The 20,441-nt window shown below is 36.0% G+C and overlaps 3 protein-coding genes across 5 annotated transcripts; 2 read left to right on the top strand and 1 right to left on the bottom strand.

Moving 5' to 3' along the window:
• The first annotated feature begins 3,706 nt into the window (after window positions 1-3,706).
• On the top strand, window positions 3,707-7,463 carry LOC148253525 (Tetratricopeptide repeat (TPR)-like superfamily protein). The gene has a single exon (XM_088221946.1). It carries the CDS (start codon window positions 3,771-3,773, stop codon window positions 6,327-6,329), a length of 2,559 nt encoding a protein of 852 aa, XP_088078072.1. The 5' UTR covers window positions 3,707-3,770; the 3' UTR covers window positions 6,330-7,463.
• An 859-nt stretch (window positions 7,464-8,322) lies between these two features.
• On the top strand, window positions 8,323-11,243 carry LOC110815969 (lysine-specific demethylase JMJ13-like). 2 transcript variants are annotated; one of them, XM_088221947.1, is made up of 10 exons: window positions 8,323-8,563; window positions 8,762-9,043; window positions 9,117-9,264; window positions 9,362-9,581; window positions 9,662-9,715; window positions 9,812-9,891; window positions 9,982-10,247; window positions 10,330-10,716; window positions 10,832-10,995; window positions 11,068-11,243. In XM_088221947.1, exons 2-10 carry the CDS (start codon window positions 8,779-8,781, stop codon window positions 11,185-11,187), a joined length of 1,704 nt encoding a protein of 567 aa, XP_088078073.1. In that variant the 5' UTR covers window positions 8,323-8,563; window positions 8,762-8,778; the 3' UTR covers window positions 11,188-11,243. The 2 variants fall into 2 exon arrangements, with proteins under 2 accessions (XP_088078073.1, XP_088078075.1); XM_088221949.1 differs by having other exon boundaries at window positions 8,323-9,043.
• Window positions 11,244-11,387: 144 nt separating this feature from the next.
• LOC110816043 (Peptidyl-tRNA hydrolase II (PTH2) family protein) lies at window positions 11,388-19,670 on the bottom strand. 2 transcript variants are annotated; one of them, XM_088221950.1, is made up of 8 exons: window positions 19,390-19,670; window positions 15,886-16,240; window positions 15,741-15,799; window positions 13,078-13,137; window positions 12,900-12,969; window positions 12,514-12,583; window positions 11,841-11,867; window positions 11,388-11,750 (listed from the first exon to the last, which is right to left on the bottom strand). In XM_088221950.1, the coding sequence occupies exons 2-8, from the start codon at window positions 16,090-16,092 to the stop codon at window positions 11,713-11,715; spliced, it is 531 nt and encodes a 176-aa protein (XP_088078076.1). In that variant the 5' UTR covers window positions 16,093-16,240; window positions 19,390-19,670; the 3' UTR covers window positions 11,388-11,712. The 2 variants fall into 2 exon arrangements, with proteins under 2 accessions (XP_088078076.1, XP_021899750.2); XM_022044058.2 differs by having other exon boundaries at window positions 11,388-11,762; window positions 19,390-19,668.
• Window positions 19,671-20,441: the final 771 nt, after the last annotated feature.

Here is a 20,441-nt window from a genome sequence, read left to right as displayed (position 1 = left end):
CAGGAACAACAACAAGCCAATGTCACCAAGGTGTCCTGTGAACAAAATGACACAATTCTTGATGCACTAAGTAAGCTGCCAGTGGAGGATGATACTCTTTGGGTGGTGGACAGTGGATGTACCTCCCACATGTGCAAGGATGAGAGCTTATTTGTATCACTTGACAGAACAATCACAGGCCAGGTCCAACTTGGGAATGGTATGCTGGAAACCATCAAGGACAAAGGCAACATAGCCATTGAAACCAAGGAAGGCAGGAAGCTTATCACTGATGTAAATTTTGTTCCTACCCTCTCACAGAATCTACTGAGTGTGAATCAGATGACTGATCGAGGCTACTCGGTCGGATTCAAGGATAACTGCTGCAGGATATATGATCTTGAGGATCGCTTGATTGCTTTCATCCAAAAGAAGAATCAAGTCTACTCCTTGAAACTCAGAGAAGTAGTTGAGAGGGCCAATGTTGCCTCTGTAACTGAAGGTGAGATTTGGCACAGGCGCCTTGGGCATTTTCATACGGCTGGGCTACAACAACTGCAGAAGAGAGGCCTAATCAAGGACTTCCCAAATATTGCAGTCACTGGGAGAGTCTGTGGTGCATGTCAGATGGGGAAATTGGCAAGAAATTCATTTCCTTCGCAAGCAGATTAGAGAGTAAAAGAGAAGCTAGCACTTATCCATTCTGACATTTGTGGTCCAATGACAGAAAACTCCATGAGTTGTTGCAGGTATTTTGGGTTGTTCATAGATAATTTTTCCAGGATGATTTGGGTTTGTTTCCTGCAGAATAAAGCTCAAATTTTTTGTGAATTCAAGAAGTTCAAGGCTATTGTAGAGAAGGAAAGTGGCAGTGTACTGAGGTGCCTAAGGACGGATAATAGGCTTGAATTCAATTCCAGCCAATTCAATGATTTCTGTTATGAGAATGGGATCAAAAGGCAGCTCACGACACTATATTCTCCTCAATAGAATGGTGTCTCGGAGAGGAAGAACAGAACCATTGTGGAAATGGCAAGAAGCATGCTTGCTGACAAGCACCTGCCTAAAGCCTTGTGGGCTGAGGCAGTGAACACTGCTGTGTTCCTGCTCAACATACTGCCTACAAAGGCTGTAAAGCAGATGACACCGGCGGAGGCCTGGAGTGGCATCAAACCATCAACTAAGTATCTAAAAGTGTTTGGATCCGTGTGCTACTGCCATATCTCGGATGACAGGAGATCCAAGCTAGAAATGAAGGCTAAATTGGGAGTATTTTTGGGTTACAGTACTGAAGCAAAAGCATATCGAATTCTAAACCTGAAAACCAACAAGCTTATGATTCGAAGAAATGTAGTAGTGAACGAAAACAGCTAATGGAATTGGGAGAAGCAGAAAGTCGAATAAGACTGTATCACAATTGAAGAAGGAAAGAAATCAATGACAGTATCAAACCCAACTCAAAATGATGAAGAAGATGAAGAAGGTGAAGCAGAAGAGAGAATAAAAATGAAAAGTCTAACTGACATCTATGAGAGGTGCAGCTTTGCCTTAAAAGAACCTTCCTCTGTTGAGGAAGCACTTCAGCAACAAGAGTGGGGACTTGCCATGGAAGAGGAAATCAGGATGATCGACAAAAATAATACTTGGTCTCTGGTAAAATCAAGTACAAACAAAAAATCTATTGGAGTAAAGTGGGTGTTCAAAGTGAAACTCAATCTGGACGGGACAACAAACAAGCACAAGGCACAGCTTGTGGCAAAAGGGTACTGCCAGCTTCCAGGAATCGAATACACAGAGACCTTTGCTCCTATGGCCAGATATGAAACAATTAGACTCATTCTGGCCATGGCAACTTAGTTTAGTTGGAGTGTGATGCATTTGGATGTGAAATCGACCTTTTTGAATGGCAAGGTGAATGAAGAAATTTATATTGAGCAGCCACCGGGGTTCATTCAACCTGGAAAAGAGAGACACGTCTATCTTCTTCACAAGGCCCTGTACGGCCTCAAACAGGCTCCACGAGCCTGGTATGATAAGTTAAATACATACTTACTCCACTGTGGATTTGAGATTAGTCGGCTACAGTGACAGTGATTGGGCAGGAAGCGTAGAAGATGCATGTAGCACAACTGGGTACTTGTTCAAACTAAGCTCCGGTGTTTTTTCATGGGCATCTAAGAAACAGGATACTGTGGCCCAGTCCACAACTGAGGCTGAGTATGTAGCCGCAGCTACAACAACTAACCAAGCAATTTGGTTAAGGAAGGTGTTCAATGATGTAAAGCTGGACAAACAAACACCTACAGTGTTGTATGTAGACAACAAGTCTGCAATTACCATTGCAAAAAATCCTGTAATGCACAGGAGAACTAAACACATCAACGTTAAGTATCATGCTATACGTGAGGCTAAGAGGAATCAAGAAATAAATATGATACATTGCTCCACTGATGATCAGCTTGCAGACATTCTAACCAATGCCTTGTCTAAAGCTAAATTTGAGGAATTGCGGGAAAATGTGGGGATTGGTGAAAAAAGTCATTAAGGGGGAGTGTTAAATTTAATGATTTTTTCTGTTGAGTTTAAATTCAAAAAAAAAGAAATCCACCGTGAAGTTGTTTCACGGAAGGATACGTAAAATTTCATGCGATGTGTATGCATGATTTTTGTTCGATCTGATTTGATCGGTTGGTTGATATAATCTGTTTAAATTTGTATTTCTATATATGTATGCTGAAATAAAAAAAGAAGAGATTACTTCTTCTCTCCAAAGAAAGTGCACGCCTCTTTAAAAACAGTAAAACAGAGGCAGTTGCATTAGCTTGCTCTGTTTTGCTGCCCTCTCTCTCCTCAACTTTCTCTCTCTAAATTTGTTCATTCGCAGAGCCTCCTTTGAAGCTTATTTGCTTCCGATCAACAGGATGTGTATGCAATTAAATTAATAAATAGGCAATTAAAACAACTTAAAATGTATATGTAGAGAGTTGTTTGAAAACTAAACAACTCAAAAGATACGAATAGTAATGATTTCATTTAGATCCAAGTCATTAAATCATCAGTTATCTGATCCTAGAATTTGGCTCTATTAATAAATCAAATCAAATCAATTATTTGACAAACAAAATTGAATATACATTCACATATTTGGTGGTATATCTCAACAAATATATAAACATATTTTGTAATTCGATTATGACGACAGTTTGATTCGATAAATGTTTAATTTAGTTTCGGAGTTCTTTATCGATGTTCATCTGCAACAAAATACCTTTTTTGTATGGTGGTAAAAAAATATATAATAAAAAGATATTATTTCACATTCATCGATTGAGTAAGAAGTATTTAACATATTCATATTTAATAATTTTTTATAAAGTGGTGACAAAAAGTATAATTTGTACAAATCTTTTTATTTTGCAATTTAACTCTGACTCGTTAAGTTGTAGAGCTGTTTATTTGATTACGGATATTTTTAAAATATCTCTACCACAAATATAAATAATCAATTTTAAAAGAATTTGTTGACAATCTCTTTCAATTCAAATATAGATTTGATTCACATTTATTCTTATAAATATTTACTATCGAAAAAGAGAAAAAAAATAAAGTCTTTGTCTGTGCTTTCGTAAAAATATTTTTTTATTATAATTTATATTTAAATTTATTTTATAAGATATTTTAAGAATTTATAATTTTTTTTTATTTATTTACGACGATATCATTTGTTGCATATTCAAATTATTTCAAATGCATCCCCTGGAACTTACAGTCTACAAGACATCAATCGTAGCATGCGCCGTTCCTTTGCATGCCTGAACCCAAAATCCCACCACTTTCCATTTCAATCCAAACTCTTCTTCTCTACAGCTCCTCCTTCTGTAACCCTAACTCTCCTTCGCCAATGCAAGACTGTTCTTCAAGCAAAACTCGTTCACCAGCAAATCCTCACCCGAGGCCTTACTCACCACTTCACCACCCACCTCGTCGCCTCCTACCTCTCCTTACACTCCCCTCACCTCGCCCTCTCGCTTCTCCAACAACTTCCTCCTTCTCCTCCCGATGTCTTCTGGTGGAACGTCCTTATCCGCGATTCCATTCGCCTCGGGTTCCTCCATCAGGTTCTTCGCATCTTCTCTCAAATGCGGAAACTTGCCTGGCGCCCTGACCATTATACTTTCCCCTTCGTTCTTAAGGCCTGTGGTGAGCTCTCCTCGTTTCGTCGAGGTGCGTCGCTTCACGCTCTTGTTTGTTCTGGTGGCTTCGATTCTAACGTCTTCGTTTGCAATGCACTTGTGGCTATGTATGGCCGGTGCGGGACACTGGATGATGCCCGCCAGGTGTTTGATGAAATGCTTGAGAGTAGAGTTTGGGATGTTATTTCGTGGAATTCAGTCATGGCTGCGTATGTGCAGAACGGAGATGCTGAAAGTACGATAATAATGTTTGATAGAATGATTAATGAGTTTGGTAGTAGCCCCGATGCTGTTGGTGTAGTTAATGCGCTTCCTGCGTGTGCATCTATGGGCGCCTGGATGTGGGGGAAACAGGTGCATGGTTTCGCAGTTAGGAGTGGGTTGTTTGAGGATGTTTTTGTGGGGAATGCCTTGGTGGACATGTATGCAAAGTGTGGAATGATGGATGAGGCTGATAAGGTTTTTGAGTGTATGAATGTGAAGGATGTTGTCTCTTGGAATGCGATGGTTACTGGGTATTCTCAGATTGGGAGATTTGATGATGTTCTTCGAATATTTCAGAGGATGAATGAGAAGAAATTTGAGCTTAATGTTGTGACTTGGAGTGCAGTGATAGCAGGTTATGCTCAAAGAGGGCATGGGCATGAAGCACTGGATGTGTTTAGGCAAATGCAGCTTAGTGGGTCCAAATCAAATGTTGTTACTCTTGTCTCGGTTCTTTCAGGTTGTGCTGCTGTAGGGGCATTGCTTCATGGCAAGGAAGTTCATTGCTATGCAATTAAGGGAGTTCTGAACTTACCTGGAAATGATCCAGGGGAAGACCTTATGGTGATTAATGCTTTAATTGACATGTATGCCAAGTGCAGAAGTGGTCATATAGCTCGTGCTATATTTGATTCAGTTGGGCCTGAAGACAGGAATGTTGTGACTTGGACTGTAATGATCGGTGGGTATGCCCAACATGGGGAAGCAAATGATGCCTTAGAACTTTTCTCACAGATGTTTCAACAAGATAAATCTGTTAAGCCAAATGCTTTTACAATATCATGTGCCCTCATGGCTTGTGCTCGTTTGGCTTCTTTAAGGTTTGGCAGACAGATTCATGCTTATGTATTACGCCATCAATATGAACCTGTTATGCCGTTTGTAGAAAATTGCCTCATAGATATGTATGGAAAATCGGGTGATGTTGACACTGCCAGAATTGTGTTTGACAAGATGCAGCAGAGGAATGCTGTGTCTTGGACATCTTTAATGACAGGTTATGGCATACATGGTCGTGGAGAAGAAGCTCTCCGAGTTTTTGATGAGATGAGGACAGTAGGTTTTGTGCCTGATGGTGTAACACTCCTTGTTGTGCTTTATGCTTTTAGCCACTCGGGTATGGTTGCTCAAGGAATGGATTACTTCAACCGCATGAACAAGGATTTTGGTGTTATTCCTGGGCCAGAACACTATGCTTGCATGGTTGACCTATTGGGTCGTGCTGGGCGGCTGAATGATGCAATAAAACTTGTTGAAGACATGCCAGTGGAGCCTAGTGCTGTTGTGTGGGTGGCACTACTTAGTGGTTGCAGGATCCATGGAAATGTTGAACTTGGTGAGTATGCTGCTAACCGATTGCAAGAATTGGACTTAGAGAATGATGGATCATATACATTGCTTTCAAACATTTATGCAAACGCCAGGCGTTGGAAAGATGTGGCCAGGATCAGGTCTTTGATGAAACATACAGGGATCAAGAAGAGACCCGGTTGCAGTTGGGTCCAAGGAAAGAAAGGAACTGCTACCTTCTACGTAGGTGACAGAGCTCATCCACAATCCTTACAAATATATGAGCTCCTCTCTGACTTGATTCAACGTATTAAGAAAATTGGATATGTTCCAGAAACAAGCTTTGCACTTCATGATGTGGATGATGAAGAGAAAGGGGATCTTCTTTCTGAACATAGTGAAAAGTTAGCTCTTGCCTATGGCATCCTGACAACACCTCCAGGAGCACCCATCCGGATCACCAAGAACTTGCGTGTCTGTGGTGACTGCCATACTGCCATTACTTACATATCCATGATCATTGATCATGAAATCATACTGAGGGACTCAAGTCGCTTCCATCATTTCAAGAAAGGACAATGCTCCTGCAAGGGTTTCTGGTGATACTTAGGCATGGTCCTTCAAATCGACTAAAATTTCTGAAGTGGAAGAGATATTCTGGTACTCCAGTAATTAGAACGGGAAGAATGCATTTTTTATATTTGCAACTTCTCATGGAACATCAATTCTCAAACTGACCAAGTACATTAAAAAGATTGATTCAAAGGTTTATGCTGCTTGCGCTCTTTATGGGCAAACCCTCCACCGAACCATTTTCCAAGATCCCTTCACTCCTAAAAGCCATCTCTGTCCATTGATAATTATGAATTTCTGGTACCCTATGAGTTACTACATTTTGGGAGAAGGCTTTTATCATCTGCTCTGCAGAGAATTGTTGCATAATTGTGAATTCTCGACTCATGCATTTTAATTATGGCAGAGCAATAACTCATCTGCTTTAAGCCCTGTGGTTTGGGACATTGACAGAGTTGCAACACTCTGATCAGAGCCAGAGAAAGCTCTAACTTGAGATGGAAACAAAGAATTAAAGTTTTTTTGTATGCTCCTTTTCTCTGGTTGTACTATTCTATGCACAAGAAAAGTTGAGGGCTACAAATTAACAAAGGAGTAAGAGAAACATGTTGGAGGACTTTGTTACTTTGGTCAGAAAAGATGCAAGCTTAGGGTGGGATTCTACAAAAGCTGCAAATGGTGAAAAGTTAAATCTCAGGTATATATGTATCGCGTTCTTTTTCTTTGAATTCATTGGCTTCATCATAATTGGTTATTGTTGTTGGTGATTTTCGTTGCGAGGCTGTTCCTGATACCGCGAATGCAATGTTTTGGAAGGAGACACTCCTTCCCCAGGAGTTGCAATTAACATTTGGTAGCACTACCATCACAGATGGGAGAGGCAGGGGTGCTAAAGAAGATCATCCAAGGCAGTCAAAATTATGAGATCTATATTAGAGTATTGAACATGTGCTGACTGAACGGCGCGTTCCAATAACAGGGATTACAGAATTGTCTTCTGAGATTCTTACTTTAATTTTGTAGAATTCGTCTGCAAATGTATTATTGTATACTCGGCTCAACTAGAAGGCAACATGAATTAGAAAATGATAGTTGATAAATGATAGATGTAATTCTACATCAAATTGTATGTGAAATTAGAACAATTATTTCAAATTTTGTTAATTTTGATGTTTCAAATTTCTTATGACTTATGAGGTTAATTTTTAATTGAAATAAACGTAAACTTAAAAATAGTAAAAACATATATTTTGAATGAAATGATATTTTTATAATGAAATTGATGATTGAGTTCGAATTCTTTTAAAAAAAATAATAGTTTTTTTAATAATATTTAAACGAATTGAATTTTAACTAAATTATAGGGTTATTATTAAAAAATAATTATTAAAAAATTAAAATTTATTTTAAATGAATTCTTTAAAAAAAATATAAAAAACTGTTTTTTTTTTATAAAAAAAAAAGCATAATTGTTCTTGGGAGGAATGAATATATTGACCTTTTAAAAAAAAAAATTGGACAATATGTTTAGCTTTTTAAATTTATATTAATTTCGAAAATAGATTAAAAGAAAGTATTTAAGTTTGTAGTTATTCATATTTATATATGTTTTATACACCAAAACGTAATTGTTGGAAACAAAATTAAATTTTAAAAAATATTTGTGAAAATCCGGCTCGAGTTTGAAAATCATGTCACATTTTTAGTATTATTATTATTATTATTAAACATAATTTTTATTTTCAATAATTAATGTTTTCAAAAATTTAAAAATAAAACGACAAACAACGGTCGATTCATCAGACACATCGCTTGACCACACCGTTCCATGGACTCCTCATCTTGATTCGTCCACGTCACTCGAAAAAGGATATAGATCAGATCGTCAAACATAAAAAGTTACTCATACGATAAGAAGGGACGTACGGAATCATTTCTCCTTCCCAGTATTCACTACAGACAATTAACGAGGGAACCTATAAAAGAAAGATGGCGTTTGGTTTTAGAAACCGTCTTCTTTTCTCCTCCATTCCTCGTGCTCTGATCTTCTTCTTGTCGTTTCTCCATTCCTGTATCTTTTAGGAAAATCTGTGTCATTTTAAGGTGTTATATTATTTCTTCTGAGTCTTGTTTGGCTGCCGAGAAAACAAAAGCAAAGGGCCTAAGAAAGCACTGAAAAACTCAATGCTTTTCTGGGTCAGCCTTGGAAAGACAGAAAATTATAAAACAAACTCAAGTTCTTAATTGTTTTTCACTACTTTAACGTAAGTAATTCAGTTTGGTTTTTTTGCTTTTTTTCAGTTTGACTTTCCAGTGCCAAAAGTCAAAGTAAATTTGGTTTAAAAAAAACCTGATTTTGTGCATCTCTGATCTCAAATCTTTCACTTGTTTGTTTGGGTATGATTTTTTATTTATCTAGTCCAAATCCATTGGAGTTCTACTTGGTTTTGATTGGTTGGTAGGGTAAGTGGAAGGAAGGATGGGATTCAGGACTGTTTCTGAGAATGCCAATACTAAGAAAAGAACAGTAGGAGAAAAACCAGGGAATCCTTCTACATGGACCAGGAAGAATATGCAGACAAAGTGTTTAAAGCAACATCAGAAAGTGGATAACTTTGATATGACCAGTGATCTTGAATGGACAGAAAAGATTTCTGAATGTCCTGTGTACCGTCCATCAGTAGAGGAGTTTCATGATCCCTTAACTTTTCTACAAAAAATTGCACGCCAAGCCTCCAAATATGGTAAACTTACTTCCAAATGAATAGGGTTTGCATTAATTTCTGTTTGGGAGATTGAAGTAAGTTGAAATTCCAGGAATCTGCAAGATTGTATCTCCATTGAAGGCTTCTGTTTCAGCCTCGGATGTATTAATGAAGGAGAGAAGAGGTTTCAAGTTCAAGACTTATGTGCAGCGTCTTCCGCTGGTTGAAGGACATAAGATACCCTTCTCCAAAGGAGAAAAGTAAAATTTCATGAATGCATGAAATAAGTGTTTAAATATTTGAATATATGATGTACACATGTTTGATTAATATTTGACAAATGTTTTCTTTTTCTAGTAACTATACGTACCAAAGTTTTGAGAGTATGGCAAACAAGGCTTTTATTCAAAGATTTCCCAGTCTTAGATGCCTTTCTCCAGCAACTTTGGAGAAGAAATTTTGGCATGAAATGGCTCATGGAAGAAAAGAAACAGTGGAGTATGGTGTGAATATAGAAGGCAGTGGCTTTTCATCTGATCCCAATGATCAACTGGGAAACAGTAAATGGAACTTGAAGGTTCTTATTCCACCTTCTCTCAGTCTATCTATATTTTTGTTCAATTCACTCATGCGGACTCCTTTTTCTTGTGATTACAGTCTTTGTCACATTTACCCAATTCAACATTTCGGTTGCTCCAGTATCAAATACCGGTAGATAACTCTATATTCCCCCAAATGAGAGTTGTCTTCCGAAATGTTGCATAATTTTCATTGACTTTCTATGTTGAAATCTCATTTCAAATTTAGGGTATAACTGATCCCATGCTTTACATTGGAATGCTGTTCAGTATATTTGCATGGCACGTCGAAGATCACTATTTATATAGGTAGATCAAATTTGATTCAGTTTGGTTTTCTCAAGTTCCTTTTTGGTGTAATCTGATCCTGATAATTGATGCTTGTTTGAATCTCATCAGCATCAACTACCATCATTCAGGTGCAGCCAAAATTTGGTATGGTGTTCCTGGTGAGACAGCTTTTGATTTTGAAAAAGTAGTTCAGGAACACGTCTCTGCATCGAGTAAAAAAGTGGATGGAGTTTCGGAATCACTTGCAGAAAAAACAACAATGTTTCCCCCAAGAATCTTGCTCGAACATAACATAACTGTCTATAGGACTGTGCAGATGCCAGGCGAGTTTGTGATCACATTTCCGAAAGCTTACCATGCAGGATTTAGTCTCGGTAAACTACTTACTCTTCATTGTTCTGTATTATGTCTTGCTTTATTATACAATTGACTATTGCTGCTCTTGGATGATTACAGGTTTCAATTGTGGGGAAGCAGTAAATCTTGCAATTGGTGACTGGTTTCCATGGGGCGCAATTGCCCGCGAAAACTATGCACTTGTTGGCAAGATGGTGATTTTTCCATTTGAAGAACTTATATGTAAAGAAGCAATCCTTCTTTTCAAATCTTGGAGGAATGAAAGTTCAGAAGCAGAACATTTTTCAGAATGCCCAATTAAAGTTTCATTTTTGCATTACATATGCTCATTTAACAAAGCTCTTCGGAAGTTAAATGATTTGGGTGCTTTGTTTAGTTATTCATCGGTTTCCCAAGGAACAATTCACTGTTCCTTCTGCAAACGAGACTGTTACTTGGGATTCCTCGAGTGCAACTGCTGCTATCTTCACTCGTGCCTTTTTCACGGTTTCAACTCCCTTCCCTTTTTCTTTGTGTATTGGTCTAGTTAAGTTAACACGATTATATTTCATCTCCCATGTCTTTTTACCTTTCTTTTTTGCACAATTTAATGATAATGCAGAGGTCAAGTCTCTTGACTGTTCATGTTTAGGAAAACTTATTGTGTCTCTGAGAGAGGACATTTGGGTAGTTTTACAAGTTGCCAAAAGCTTTGAGATTCAACAAGGAATATACACATGCTTGCGAGTAGAACGACTATATTCGCAAATTCAACAAGTCATCTTGGTATGTTTACCTAATTTTTAATAACTTGAACTTCCAAGAATATTGTATTCATGGACTCAGGAATTGAAACAGAACAATCTGCATCCTGAAGAAACGAAAAATTCAGCAGTTGAAAAGATAGAAGAGAAGAATTTAGGGTTGGAAAGTGAAAGGCCAAAACTAAGAGCTGCCAAGAGGACCAGCAAACTGTAGGGTAACAAGACTTGTAAGTCCTTTAAGAATTTGACAGTAGTTACAGGTGAAAAAGAGTAGATTATATTATATTATATATATATATATATACATATATTTATTATCTTGGTATTATGAAAAGCTAGATAAAATTCGTTTTATTAGTTTGTTGCAGCAAATTCTTTTTCCCAATGATGTATGACTCTTTGACGAAAAGCAAATAAATAAATAAATAAAGGGTCTGCATTTATAATACTGTAAAACATCATTCTACATTCAAGTTTCTCCCTGAATGGAATCTGATTTATAAACCTCCAAGAAACCATTTGCAAATACCAAAAAGAAAACGTCATCGTATTGTCAAAGTTACATTCTATAGTTCCACTGTCATAAAGTCAATGGTCCCATAAATGAATTTTCGCCATCATAAAAAGTGGCAATTGAAGAAAACGTGAGGATTAAACATGAATGTTTGGTGAAGGCCAAAATTCCCTTCAACAGACATAATCTCCAATCTGCCAATAGTGAGTTTAATTTGAGAAGTGGCTACAAAAGCTTCAGTTCACCAGTTACATCGTCAACCACTTCAACAGGTCCTGCACACGTGAAGTACTCGATACAAGGAAATAAAAAAAAAAAAGAAAAACAAAAAGATAGCAAAGAGATTAACTTACCAAGAATAGCCATCACCGTCCTTGAATCTAAAGCAAAAAGGAAGAAATTTAGGATAAGAACAGCTTAAAAGCATGTTCATGTACGAAAGTAATGGTTATGAAGTTCGTGAAGCAAAAGAAATTTCAAAATCATGTTTGTATTATAAGATTTGAAAGATTGCACAATTGTTTGTAAAATATTCTGGGAGACTTTCTTAGCGCAGTGTAATATTCATATAATGCTTCTTTCAACAAACATAGTTCCTCCGGCACTCATCAATTAACAGCTGATGTTCACTCACTATTTGCTCATTTGAAGATTGAACATAAATTCTTCCTGATATCAAAAAAGAAGCTTGGGAGAAATAATGCATAGAAGCAGAGAACATAAAGAGAGACTTCAGCTTCATTTTATTACTTAAGCAATGCCTTGTTATATTTTGTCATAGCTATTTATTCCTTGCAATCCTACTTTGGCTAATGGGTACCAATTAACAGTTTCAACAATGGTTGTTTTATTTCTTTTAATGAAAATGATCAGTCTTATCTTCAATGAAATCATACTCAAGAACTGATATGTTCTCAAACATCCATGAAGGCTGAATGTCACAAGCACATTACCAGGAAAAACTGAAATCCTAGTCCCATCAATTCCATGAAAATATGTCATCCTCTAGGTAACTTTTTAACTTACTTGGTGCAATCTGCGTTCTTCCCGCATCAATTGTAATATGAGTTGGTAACTTGAGTGATTTTGCTCTCTCCTGTCAAAGTTGTGAAGATCTTTGTTAACTGTTACTTGAGGATTGGGAATCAAAATCCATAGGAAGAACATCAAAGGAGATCAAACAAATGTTAACCATGGAAGTTTTGTACACTCCGAAAGAAAAAGTTTAAAATTAACAAGTGATGATGAGCATAATAGATTTGCAACTGACTTCATTAATGACAACTAACTTCATTCTGTCAATTTTGCGTATGCACCAAACTTACCATAAAAGGCGGGTAAAGATATTCATTCAAAAATAAAGAATGAAGGTAAATACTGTGACAGCATGATCATTCTTAAAGCATACTGACCTGCAAAAGTAGCATCTCTTCCTCGCTTTCAATTTTCAGAACCACCTTCGGCTGAGCACAATTCTCCCATCTGTATTCATAGGTGGGGGGGGGGGGGCAGTTAGGAAGCAAACAGAAGACATATGTGTACATACAACCTCCCCCGTCGTCTAGAGTAATCCAGTAAATAGTCATATACCTGTTCAAGGCTTTTGGTGCTCTGTGAAGGACCTTCTTATAGAGACCCAAAGTAGCATGACTGGCCAGTGAAAACAAGATTTGGAAAGTAAATTAGGATAACATGTATTTCAATGCCCTAATAAAAAAGAAACATGTATCGTTTAGTATAGGAAGAAAAGCAAGATTCATGATGTGTGATGGTACAAAGGTATTAGTTTTTTAAGTAATTCATCAGATAGCTGCACCTCATTTTGAAAAGCTAAAGGATAATTTTGTCCCGCGAGAACAATTTCATGAGAGGGACCTAGAGGCTTGATAAAGTACCATCTGAGGGGGGTGGAAGACTTTTAAAAACTCATCTAGAAGGAATTACAATCATTACTTGGTTACTAGAAAAACAAATTTCAATATCAGCCAGAAAGAAAATAACCAACCACTTGACTTATCTACCATCAGCAAATGTTTTGGCATAATTCTGCTGTAAACTGGTAAAAAGGAAATAAAATAGCATTAGATAATAATAGACTTTCTTCTACCTAATCTCTTCGTATATATCCCATACTTGTCACAAGTATCTCTGTAACCAATATATTATTTATTCAGTTTGGTGACAAGAACATCTCTGTAACCAGTTTACTATTTCTTCAGCTTGGTGACAAGAACAACACCATAGTAATATTTCAGTCTTTTGTAATACATGATAACAGAGCAAGTTGATTTTTAGAAATTTCACTGGCTGGTGTCCAGGCACATCCATCCATCATTAGAAAAAGGAAAAAAAATTATCCTGTTTATTTTCTCTCCAAAAAATCTGTTTCTGCTTAGGATTAAAATGGCAACCATTCTGGTCACCAGATGTCATGCCCACATCATTTGAAGGTGCATACAAAGGTTAAAGTTCATGGCTTTGACTGGAAAAAGCTGTGACATAATTGGTAATGCCATCATCTAAAGGTGCATAATTTTAGGATAATTTTAGGAGAAAAAAGGCACTGATTCCACAGGCTTGGAGATTTTTCATCAACCAACAACCTAGAAATGCCCACATCATTTGAAGGTGCATACAAAGGTTAAAGTTCATGGCTTTGACTGGAAAAAGCTGTGACATAATTGGTAATGCCATCATCTAAAGGTGCATAATTTTAGGATAATTTTAGGAGAAAAAAGGCACTGATTTCACAGGCTTGGAGATTTTTCATCAACCAACAACCTAGAACTTCTCTTCACTGACATTTGACAACTTCTCTACCCTAAGTCCCATCACTTGAAGTTGTTCAATCCACTGCCAATTTGCAGCATGTGAATCATACGCCTCACCTTTCAAATAGAGTTCATCATTTTATCAAATGTTGATGAGTGGTTGTACTATTTCTATTAGCGGTTGCTTATTTCAATTCGTAGAAATAAAGAGTGGGTAAAGACATTAATCCCAGTGGATAGTTCTTATATCTTTAAATACTAAATGTAACTTTACCTCAAGTGGGTATTTCACAAATATGTAAGTAATACACAATTTTTTTCAGCCTATCCGTGAGTGATCGGAGGGGACTTCAACATGGTTCTGAACAGCCATGAGAGTCGGGGAAAAGCTTTTCCAGGACATATCGCTGAGGAGTTTCGCATGTGCTGAGGGGGAAACTCACTTGAGTATATGTCAAATAGAGAGTAAAGGTACCCAAGTGAGTATTATGGAAATATTGTTATTATTAAGGGTAAAACATGGAAAAATAATTATGGAAGTTTACTAGTTGTTTTTAAGATATTTACCCAAGTGGGTGTTTCTCATTCACCTATCAATGGGTGAAGAAGGAATACTCACATGGGTAGAATAAGGCAGTTCCCTACTCACCTCATTTTCTTTACCAAATATTAAAAAGGATAAGACCGATCCAAAACGGGAAGCACTCAAAATCGAGTATTTTCAAGAAGAAAAATGAAAATAGCATTAGAGAATGGCATTAACAAGGCACCAAGGGATGCCTTAAAATTGAAGATCCTTAGCGGTGGAAAATATTTTTGGGATTATTGTTTAATTTATCTGGGCTTATTTTGTGATTTAGGTTGATTTTAAATCTGATTAGGATTTTGAAACTTTTGGTTTGCAAGTTCTTTATTCAATTATAAACAATGCTATGCAAAATATACCAACTTAGGTAACAATGTCTTTTAAAATTATTTGCTAAGGTTTCAGCACCCATTCTATCTTTGCTCTTCTCTCAGCAATACCTTCTGCTTTCTTTGCCTTTGTTCTTAGCCTCCCCTCTCTCCTCATTGTTCCTCTTTATCCCCTGCATTCCTACATCTTTCTCTATTACCTCCCTATTAATCTACTACTCTCTAAATTATTCCACACCAATTGTTATCTATTGCATGTTGGCTTGTGTCAAAGATGCTCTTAAGTACTGTCTTCCAAGACATTGTATAGCCAAACATAGCCAAACTTGGTGAAAAGGCCACACATTCTAGAATCATCTACACAGCAGAACCATTCTCCTTACTCATACATCTCTGTAAGTATTAATAATTTAATTTGTGCTATTTAGATATCCAGTTGATGCTCTTTTCTAATTTACAAAGGCATTCACTATTGGAACCAGAAACCATTACGACATCAGGAAGCAGTCCTAGCCAACTTATCAAAGAAAAAGAAAATCGATAAAGCATAAAAGAAATGAAAGCCACCTGCATTGGGCAGCAATTTTTCCTTTTCCCATTTTAAGATCGTTCCTCACAACCAAAACCTGCAGATGTTAGGAACAAACAAAACCCTTCAATTTTTTGTTCACACTTCGACAGAAAATGAGATAGGAGGATAGAGCTCAAGTACCATTTTAAAATCTTCTAGAATATCAGCTAACTTTTCAATCTCAAGGGATTCTTTAGCCTTATTCTTCTTATTTCCATGTACAACTGCATTTTCTTTGGAAGCTCTGGCTGAGACAAAGAGATAAAAACGCCGACGTGTACCAATACAATAACCCAATGCAAGACAGCCTGCTCCAACTATAATGGCACTCAGCCATGTAAGATCCATGATGTTCGAAGAAAGACAAGAACTCCCTCCGTATATTCAGAGTCAAGCTGGAAAGACAATCCTTATGTTGTGCAACCAAAAGCACAACTAAAGTAGATACAGGTAAGGGAGTTAATTCTTGAATGAAGTTTGTATGTTCTTTATCCTCCTACAAATGGAGAAAGAAAACAGTCAAAAAAAGTAATACAAAATTGTTTATTTCAAGAAAAAAGCACTACAAAATTGTTATCTAATCACTTTCCATGCAGCTATGGAGGCGATATTGAAAAAGAAAAACAAGAATTAACCCAAAGATATGCCATAATTAACATCCTCTCTCATAAAAAAACTGAGGTAGGAAAAAGTCCTCAAAAATACCCTCCCAACTGTCCAGCTAGAATTGAACAGAAAAACCATCCTCTATTCTAAAATGAAGAAGAACAATGAAAGAACCCTAAATTTGAGATATGGCTTTCCAGAGACTCTTATGGGTCATTGTGCTTCCAACTTTGGTGTCCCAGCAATTCGGGTGCAACCCATACTTGCTCTTCATCACTCTAAGCCACAAAGAAAAAGGTTCCAAGGGAAATAACCAAAGCCACTCAGCCAATAGAAACAGGTTTTATAACACTAAATTCCCAATACACATTCACCCATCCTTCTTGGACAGACAAAACAACTCATCCAACAAAATTACCTCTCAACTCCATCCACACATAAACGAACATGAAAAGTTCAGACTAAATATTAGCAACAAGTTTAGCATTAAAAGAAAAGGAACAAAGATAAAAAAAATGAAGAAGAAAGCCTTTATTTATTAAAACAAAGAGTTATAAATTTTTTACATATATTAAGCTATATTAGGGGCAACTTTTAGCTGCTTTATCAGTTCAGTGATGAAGAAAATGTTACAAGCCCAATTCTGTTCTTTACAGTTGTAAGAAAATGTTATACACCCAATTTTGTTCTTCACAGTCCTAAGAAAATGTTATAAGCCCAATTCTGTAATCGGGGTGTCCTACAAGTAGCCCTAATCCCTGTTCATTTCACCAATAAATAAATAAGACTACTTGACTGTTGGCTATACACAGTTGTCTTTACCATCTAGATCTACTACAACCTTACTCCATAAAATCATAGAGAATCATGGCTCTTTTCCACCTATATTGCCCAGCAGTTCTCTTGCTTTATGAAAAAATTACCTAAATTAGATTAACTTATCACAATCCAACCATCTTTAATATTTTTTTTTCTCATCTTACCCTTATCTTTATCCATTTTATGACATTTTTCCTTGCAGCCCAACCATACTACAAACCTTCTTTTCTGAGACTCTTATTCCTTGATCCTCACTTTAAAAGTGCTGGAAAGCCTAAATCCTGTTGATTATATGATTATTTTATAAAACCTTTTTCTGCACCTATATGCTCCTTGTAACCTAGACATCAGAAGAAAGGAGTTGGTTACAGAGAGTATTTTTCTAGATTTTCTGTTGCATTCAAGGCGATCGACAATGGGAGGGATATGATACTATGGCAAAAATAAACACAAAAGAAAAAATCCCATTTGGGAAAGTAGATAAAAAAGATGCAATATGCTAATGCATTTTCCTTGACTCAGTAGAATGCTAACTCTTTTCTATTGGCAACAACAATGTAAGTAGTGAAACCTATTTTTTTTTTTAAATAAAAAAGTGTGAAATTCTATTAACATGGTACCAAACAATTGGGGGTACTGCCCCTATACAAAAGTTTTACAATGTTGTTCGCGAATCAATGACATGCCCAAAATGCACATCGACGATCATGTCATGCCCTAATAATAAAAATCCAAAATAATGCAATCACCTATTTCTCAAACTATACAAATCATTAGCTTTACCCTCAAAAACTCTAGAATTTCTCTCCTTCCATAGAATTCAAAACAAAGATAAAGGAATTAGATTTTTCAACTTCCTCTTAATATGCATCCCTTCCCAAGCCCACAATTCCTCCCTAATAAATCCAGCCATCACCCAGTTAATACCAATCATACTAAAAATAGCATTCCACAACCCAGAAGCCACAGGACACCGCAGCAGAGCATGCACACAGCTTTCCTCATTAGCCATACACAAACAGCACCAGTTTGGAATGACCAACCCCCTAGTTTTATGTTTATCAATTGTCAAGATGCATTCTCTACTCGCTTCCGACATCACCACACAGTACATATTACTAATGTCATCATTACCACAAACTGTCAAATGCTTATGCCTCTGTTATTCTGCTATCCTGATATGAATAAAGCATTTTCAAATTCATTACCTCTCAGAAAAAGTTTGTCAAGAAAAATTCTTAGGCACACTGATTATCTAGATGTCTATATCCATAATTCTGCTACATCGTACCATAGAGCAATTTCATGCTCATTAGTTGATCCCACATGTTAGAACTACAAACAGAATCACATTCACGATAAATAAATGTGATACTGCACTGTCAAGGTGAAATTATGCAATAAAGAAGTAAAGGCTAAGTTCTATAAACAAAGATATAAAAATATCTTCTTATGCTAAAATAAACAAATAAAAATTCATGAGTATCTGCATTTTTTAATGAGCAAGGGAAAAGATCCAACGTATCTAATATCTAATATAAAATAAATAGCAACAATAAACTTCACTTCATTTTTTTGAAAAATTTGTAGGTTATAAGTCAATTTTCGGTTTATATAAAATTCCCTACACTTCAAAATACAGTCAGTAGCATAATGGCGCGGGTTTGAACCAATTTCATTCATTGAACAAGAGATAGAACAAAAGCAAAAGAGAGCCTAGAATGAGAATAAGGAAGACTAATCTAAGTATCATTGAGTTAAAAATCCCAAATTCATATGATACCACCACGAAAAACATCAACGACTATATGGATAATGGAGACAAAACAGCTCAGCAGGACCTACTCAGCTAAGGCTCATTGAGTAAAAAATCCAAAATTCATATGATAATACCACTAACACCAATAACATCAACTACTCTTCGGATAATGGAGACAAGAAGTTGGTAAACAGCTCAGTAGGACCTATATTGCTTGTCACAGTGAACCATTTCCAGAATTTAGAATCCTTCCATGGAATTGCCCAGCATTCTTTCCTCAATAAGAATACCCAATAACACCCCATAACAGTTTGTTTTATTAGAAATGATACCCTAAACCTGTTAATAGTTCACAGCACACGATAAAAAGAAATGAATCTAAATTTATGTACATGTACAGAAAAAAAAATATGAAACTGGGGGCATCAATGTTAAACATAATCAACACAATAAAAACTGACCGAAGAGATCGCCGGCCGGGGTTGGTCCCGGAAAGCATTTAAGAGAAAGAGAAGGCTAACTCCAGATCGGTTCTAACAGTTAAGAGTTGAGGCAAATAGACAACCAAAAGGCAGTATCAGTAGAGCTTTTACGTTGTTAATGGTGATCCGTAATCCACATTCCCGGCGCCGGAGTAAAAACGTAAATGCACCGGAGCACGGAGGTGAGAGGGTCAGTCGAGGATAATGGGAGACCTAGAACTTCTCTTCCTCACTAGTTTACGTTTTGTTATTTTGCAATAATTTCATATTTGTACCGCTTTTTATATTTTTTTTTCAAATTGGCACCTAAATTATTAAAACTTCAAAATTATAGATTATTTTTTATTTTTTTAATTAAAATAAAATTTTAATACTCGAAGTACCAAAAATAAAACTAATTGTAATCTAAATAACAAAATTATTTTAAAGTTTGAGTAGACTTATAGATATAAATAGAATGTCAAATTTATAACGAGCATATAGTGTATAAATAAATCAATACTTAAAATAAGAAAAGTATTACATTTTTTTAAAATGTCAAACTATTAAAATAGAAGTGGTGTCATCGACATAAATAATTATTATAAATCTTAAAATTTAAAGAATAGTAACAAAAGGTATATAAATTAAATAAAAAATTAAGTTAAAATTACCGTTAATTGGAATAAAAATGCAAAGAAAATATATATATAAAAAACTTATAAAATGATGAAAAAAATGCATATAAAGTCAACATAATTCATGTTTTTTTTCAATGGAGAAAACTATGTCCAACATATTTGAATCATAAGAAAGAGTTCATATAGATAAATATGTTATAAAATGTTGATAGTAGAGTATCCAACTAACATCTATTAAGACAGACAATCTCTAATAAATATTATCATAAATAGACATAACTTTATTAGAATAAAGACTCTAACAAAAATTATCAAAATAATTTTAGAGCTAACATGATATTAGAATCGATATTATCTATAATTTTATGGTGTATAAATCATATTACGAAACTTATTAACAAGAAAATAAAT

This window comes from Carica papaya, chromosome 6 (assembly GCF_054855325.1).
Source record: "Carica papaya isolate Zhongbai chromosome 6, ASM5485532v1, whole genome shotgun sequence".
Classification (NCBI taxonomy): Eukaryota; Viridiplantae; Streptophyta; class Magnoliopsida; order Brassicales; family Caricaceae; genus Carica; species Carica papaya.
This window is presented reverse-complemented; position numbering and strand designations above follow the sequence as displayed.

Coding starts and splice junctions, on each gene's coding strand:
- LOC110815969 (XM_088221947.1), top strand. CDS start 8,779: ATGGGATTCAGGACTGTTTCTGAGAATGCCAATACTAAGAAAAGAACA. Junction 10,248..10,329: donor CCATGCAGGATTTAGTCTCG/GTAAACTACTTA, acceptor GGATGATTACAG/GTTTCAATTGTGGGGAAGCA. Junction 10,996..11,067: donor AAATTCAACAAGTCATCTTG/GTATGTTTACCT, acceptor GAATTGAAACAG/AACAATCTGCATCCTGAAGA.
- LOC148253525 (XM_088221946.1), top strand. CDS start 3,771: ATGCGCCGTTCCTTTGCATGCCTGAACCCAAAATCCCACCACTTTCCA.
- LOC110816043 (XM_022044058.2), bottom strand. CDS start 16,092: ATGGATCTTACATGGCTGAGTGCCATTATAGTTGGAGCAGGCTGTCTT. Junction 12,584..12,899: donor AAGAGATGCTACTTTTGCAG/GTCAGTATGCTT, acceptor CAACTTTGACAG/GAGAGAGCAAAATCACTCAA. Junction 11,763..11,840: donor GACGGTGATGGCTATTCTTG/GTAAGTTAATCT, acceptor TCACGTGTGCAG/GACCTGTTGAAGTGGTTGAC.